This window comes from Camellia sinensis, chromosome 13 (assembly GCF_055761805.1).
Source record: "Camellia sinensis isolate YWXY chromosome 13, ASM5576180v1, whole genome shotgun sequence".
NCBI lineage: Eukaryota > Viridiplantae > Streptophyta > Magnoliopsida > Ericales > Theaceae > Camellia > Camellia sinensis.
In genome coordinates, this window is record NC_138973.1 from 115297587 (window position 1) to 115303586 (window position 6000).

The following is a 6000-nucleotide window of genomic DNA, read 5'->3' on the forward strand; positions in this document are numbered from 1 at the left end:
CACAATTAATTGTGAAATATGAATATCACCTAACTTATTGCCAAAAATTAATTGTGAAATATGAATATCACATGAATGAAATCATATCCTTTCCAAAAATGAAAATTTTATTTCCAAGAATGGAATTTTCAAGGATATGATCATACACATGAACTAAGTCAAGGAATAATCATGAAAACATACAAAACACACAATTTTGTATAGAAAGAGCATTTAACTTGGATTATTTGAAGAACAATATGACAAAGAACAAGCATATGCTATGAAGTTCAAGAAGACTTACCTGCATGCCCACTCAAACGTCTTTCATGCAATACTTGAAATAAATATGACATAAATATGCAATTAAACATACAAAATATGATCCTCGGTCTGGTTTGAGGCTACTAACATGATGAATATGCAAGAAAAACAACTAACAAGTTAAAAGAAAAAATAATCTAAAACTATATAATGATCAAAACGGGCTTATGCATGCATACTATATGATTTAAAACAAGCCTAAAACATGCTGTTTAACAAGAGAAAAGAAAGCTTGGAAAGATAGGTGAGACAATAAGAGAAATCAACAAACTACATGATGAAACAATGGATAGATGCCTAAACTATCATTAACTATTAAAATAAAGATCAAAAGAAGCACTGGGATACAAAAAGAGTGAGAGTTTACCTTCTGGTTTGATTAAACTGAAGAGCACATGAAGAAAAACGCAAAGAAACTCACGTTTCTTACTTACAAGCCTCCCTCAAGCAAAAGTTCTGATTATAGTTCAAGTTCTTCAAACCTTAGAGTATTTTTCAGTGTTTAAAGTTGTTGTGAGGGTGGGAATTTAGGTGCTAAGGCAAAAAGGAGAGAGAAAAGGTGTTTTTACTCTCAAATGCTAAAAGAAACTCTCAAACTTTTAACCACTTGAAAGGGAGGGGGAGGGCCTCCCTATATAGGAAGAGGGGAAGGTTTTAGAGCCCTTCCTATGGTTCCATTGCTTTCTCTCTCCGCTCCCCTCAAAAAATGCACCAAGATTAAGTTACCAAAAAATAACTCTGTCATGCTTGGATGTGCACACGCACAACTATCGTGTGCATTCATAAATAATGTGTACACACGTTTTTCCTTAGTACATGTGCCATGCATGCACAAGTGTGAAGTCCCACGCCTTTGGCTTGCTTGTGGCTCAAGTAAACTCGAATTGCTTTCTGATCGATATTTTTGTTAAAATCGGTCACTAGTTTTAAAAAATATATTCAATCAAAGTACAACCAGGCCTCTCTCTCTCTCTCTATCTCTCTCTCTCTCTCTCTCTCTCTCTCTCTCTCTCTCTTTCTTGGGGTTAAAAAGTTGGTTTTTGACTAAAAATAGGTCCAGAGGTATGGTCATTTTCGTAAAAAGTTAATTTTTGGCCAAAAACAGATTTCTACAACAATTCCAAACAACTTTAAATATCCTGAAGATGAAATAATTACTGTTTCATCATCAGAAGGCTTGCAAGCGCCTGAAGTATTAGGGTCAATCAAAATGTGGTGTCTACAATAGTTAATCAATCTTTATAATTTGATACATAGGTGAGTTGTATTATACCTTGAGCTATCATAACTTGTTTCAAGTTTAATTATGTTTTGTAAACTGTTAATATGACAAAAGATATTATTTGTTATTTGAACCCTACTTGTGTAAAAAGGAAAACCAATGGATATAAATGTTTATTAAATATAGTTGTGATAACGGTTTGGTAAATGATCATCTGCATAAATATTTATATAAGTACCACTACGAAGGTCTCACACTTTGGGGGACTTTAATCATGATTGGCCCTCTCTTTGGTGACCCTTTAGCAAGGAGCAAAGTGCTATGCAGAGTTACGTGCTACATTATTGTGGGAGCCACCTTTAGAATCCGTACGAACCAGCTCTTGAATCCATACATCTGTACTGTTATAGATCTATTGACCATCTGTTTTGATTGTTACTCTAGTGACCTTCTGATTTGGAGCAAAGTGTTGTGCAAAGCTATGTACTACACTATTGTGAGAGCCACCTTTAGAATCTGTATAAGCCATCTCTTGAGTCTATACACGTGTTATGGATCCACTAACCCTCTGTTTTGTACTGCCCATGGGTATGGTTATATGTTCTGTATGATATCATATGTATTTGATTTCTAAAAGTGGTTTCCATTATGCTCTTAATATAATGTTCCTTACTCTACAATATGCTTATAAGCAATCAACTGATTTTTAGAAAAGAATGATTAGAGAGGGAGGTGTATGGCTTGTTTCAGGAAGGGAATTATGGAGTAGATGCACAGTGCACTTCTACAATATTTGTAAAGATCAACCTACTTGATTATGGGAGCCAAAATTAAGTAGAAGCCCGAAAAGGTGAACGGGCCCATGCAAGTCCAATCTAACTGGGCCCAATTTGAGATCGGCCCACTAGGCAAATCTATTGGGCCCAATTAGAGTCGAGTAAATATTGAGAATCACATTAAATGTTGAATTAGGGATATTCATCTCGTACAGTCACGTATACATGCCTCTTCTCAAATTTCATAATTTATCGAGATCGTTTACAATTTTTCAACATGTACAAATATGTACAAATCAATACAAACTTCGGCCTCCACTTCCGGTCTACACATATATCTCATGTGCCTCCCGTATACCTAACACTGCTCCGAAGCCAAACTTGCACGGGGATATCGTCCCGAGTTTGACCCACACTCCCCAGATGGTTAGCATATACATACGCGCGTAAATCAAAGCACTCATCTACTCATGAGAACGAGGCAACAATATACATATGCAAAACATCTCACTCATGAGAACAAACATAACAGTGCCAAGCTTAAGGCATTCAAATAAATCTCATAATCCTCACTTTTTTATACACTCTTTCACACCATCACTCAAATAAAACAACAATCCATGGAGTCATGGTGGAGTATAAGGAATTTATCTATGAGTTCCTAATTAATTTTAATTTCAATTTCATATATTCAGGAGTGTAATTATAATTATAAAATAAATACATATAAAAATCATAAACATTACATACACATCTAACCAAATAATGAAATCAATCCATCATCTACATGCAAATACAAAATCAAACCAACATCAAATAAATAAAAATAAATAAATACCAACAACAAATCAATACATCTAACCAATATCTATGGATTCTAAGTTTATTCCAATTTCATATAATTATGAGTGTGATTAAAACCATAAAATAAATACAAAAAAAAAAATCTTAAACCTTGCATACATAACTAATTAAAATAATTGAAATCAATCATTCATCTAAAAATTCTAAACTTTACTTACACAACTAATCAAAGTAATTAAAATCAATCAATTATCTAAAAACCTTAAACTTTACATATACAACTAATCAAAATAATTAAAATTAATCTATCATCTTTATGTAAATACAAAATCAAACTAATATCAAATAAATAAACATAAATAAATAAAAACAAAGAATTAAACATGAATCAAGAAAAATAGATTTTGTACTCACAATATTTTTTTAAAGATCAAAAAATTACTTGAATAATTAACAAAACTACTAAAATAAAACTCTAATCTTTTTTATTCTTTTTCCCTACCTTCTTCCACCGTCTCTCTTGAATCCTCAATACAACTCTTTGATTTTGATCACTCTCTCTCTCTGTCTCTCTCTGTCTCTCTCTCCTTTCCCCCGTGGCTGCTCTCCTCTCCCGTGGCTGCTCTCTTCCAAATTCCCTTTTCTTTTCTTTGATTCCCTAATCCATATTCTAACCTAATTCACTTTATATAATATTATATTAAAACCTAATCCTATTTTAACTTAATAAATTATTATAATATATTGTATTATATATAAATATAAATATGAGATTAAATATATATATATATAACACTTTTTTTTATAACAAATATATATATATAGATTAATTATATATAATTAAATAACACATTAAATTAATTAATCACCACATTAAATTCATTAAATATTACATTAAATTCTCATGTGACCACACAATTAATAAAGACAAAAATAAAATAAGATAATAATAATCATAATAATAATAATTAATGACTTAAGAAAATTAGGGTCGCTACAATATACACACCCCAAAAGAATCTTATTCTGAGATTCTATATGAGAGAGTACTAATCAAAAAGTTTCGGGTGCATATGCCGAACTTTCTCTTCTAACTCCTAGGTAATATCGTTCTCATCTTCACTCCATTGCACTTTCACCAAGTTTACTTTCTTGCGCCACAATTGCTTTACATCCCGATTTAGAATAGTAATCAGTTGCACCACATACGTTATATCATCACTAATCTCCATCACTTCTGGTGATACTACTTGGGAAAGGTCTTGCACGCACTTCCGCAATAAAGATACATAGAACACATTGTGAATCATAGCTAAAGCAGGTGGTAGAACTAGTTTGTAAGCCACATTACCAATCCTCTCAGTGATCTCGTATGGTCCCACAAATCTAGGTGCCAACTTTCCCTTCTTTCCAAACCGCATGATATCCTTCATCGGCAAGACCTTCAAAAACACAATCTCTAACATTCAACTCAACTCCCTTATGTTTTTTATCAGCGTAACTCTTTTGACGACTTTGTGCAGTCTTAATACATTCCCGAATAATGTTCACCTTCTCCGTGGTCTCTTTCACCAACTCTGGCCCTAACAACGTCACATCTCCTACCTCCATCCAACAAACAGGTGATCGACATAGCTTCTCATACAAAGCGTCAAAAGGTGTCATCCCGATACTGGAGTGACAATTGTTATTATAAGCAAACTCCACCAATGGCAAGTGTTCTTCCCAATTACCACCAAGATCGAGGACACAAGCTCTCAACATATCCTCCAAGATCTAATTTACCCGCTCAGTTTGCCCATCTGTCTGGGATGGTAAGCCGTGCTCAAGTCTAACCTAGCACCTAAAACATGCTGAAAACTCTCCCAAACCATAAACAATGGATCACGATCCGAAACTATAGAAACTGGTGCGCCATGAAGTCGCAACACCTCCCGAAAATACAGCCTAACTAGTTTATCTGCAGTTCGGTGAACACTAATAGGAATAAAAATGAGCAGACTAGGTGAGTCGATCCACGATCACCCAAATAAATTCATTGCCTCGCTTAGACCGCGACAATCTATCCACGAAACCCATTGAGATATACTCTTATTTCCAAGTAGGAATCTCAAAAGGCTACAAAAGTCTAAACGGTCGTTGGTGTTCTGCCTTAACCTGTTGGCACACATAACATCAAGAAACATACTCTCCTATATCTTTCTTCATACCTTCCCACCAAAACGTCCTCTTCAGGTCCTGATACATCTTAATCCCACCAAGGTGAATGGTGTATCGGAACCTATGGGTATCATCCATAATCTCTTTCATCAATTCAACAATGTTAGGTACATACAACCTGCCCTTGAATCGCAATCTCCCATCTGAGTCCACAGACCAATCAGTAGGACAATCATCGATCAAATCCACTACAAGGTCATCGAGCTTGCTGACGAGAAACCCATCTAAATTCTGCATCTCACGAACTTTGCCCAGTAACGTCGGCTGCATGGTCAAACTACCAATGTATGACCTCTCAGCACTCTCTATTGGTTGAACATCATGCATCGAAATTAACTCCAAGGACTTCTATTCTTGAATCATCAAAGAAGCTATAATCCCATGTTGTCGACTAAGTGCATCAGCGACCACATTTCCGTTTCTCGGGTGGTAAAGGATCTCAAAATCATAACTACTGGCAAATTCAACCCACCTCTGTTGCCTCATGTTCAACTCTTTTTGAGAAAAGAGATATTTGAGGCTCTTGTGATCTGCGTACAACTCAAAGTGCTCCCCAAACAAATAGTGTCGCCACACTTTCAACGCAAAAGCAACTGCTGCCAACTCTAAGTCATGAGTAGCGTATCGTCTCTCATGAGGTTTTAATTGTCGAGAAGTGTCACGACCCAAACCCGC

The 6000-nt window shown here is 35.0% G+C and overlaps 1 protein-coding gene across 1 annotated transcript in view; it reads right to left on the bottom strand.

Moving 5' to 3' along the window:
• LOC145805651 (uncharacterized) overlaps positions 1-5652 on the bottom strand; it is a 67913-nt gene extending 62261 nt beyond the window's left edge. The window contains exon 1 of the mRNA XM_082900821.1: positions 5316-5652. Coding sequence (XP_082756947.1) covers positions 5316-5652 — 337 coding nt within the window. The remainder of the gene's footprint in view (positions 1-5315) is intronic.
• Between the last annotated feature and the right edge of the window lie 348 nt (positions 5653-6000).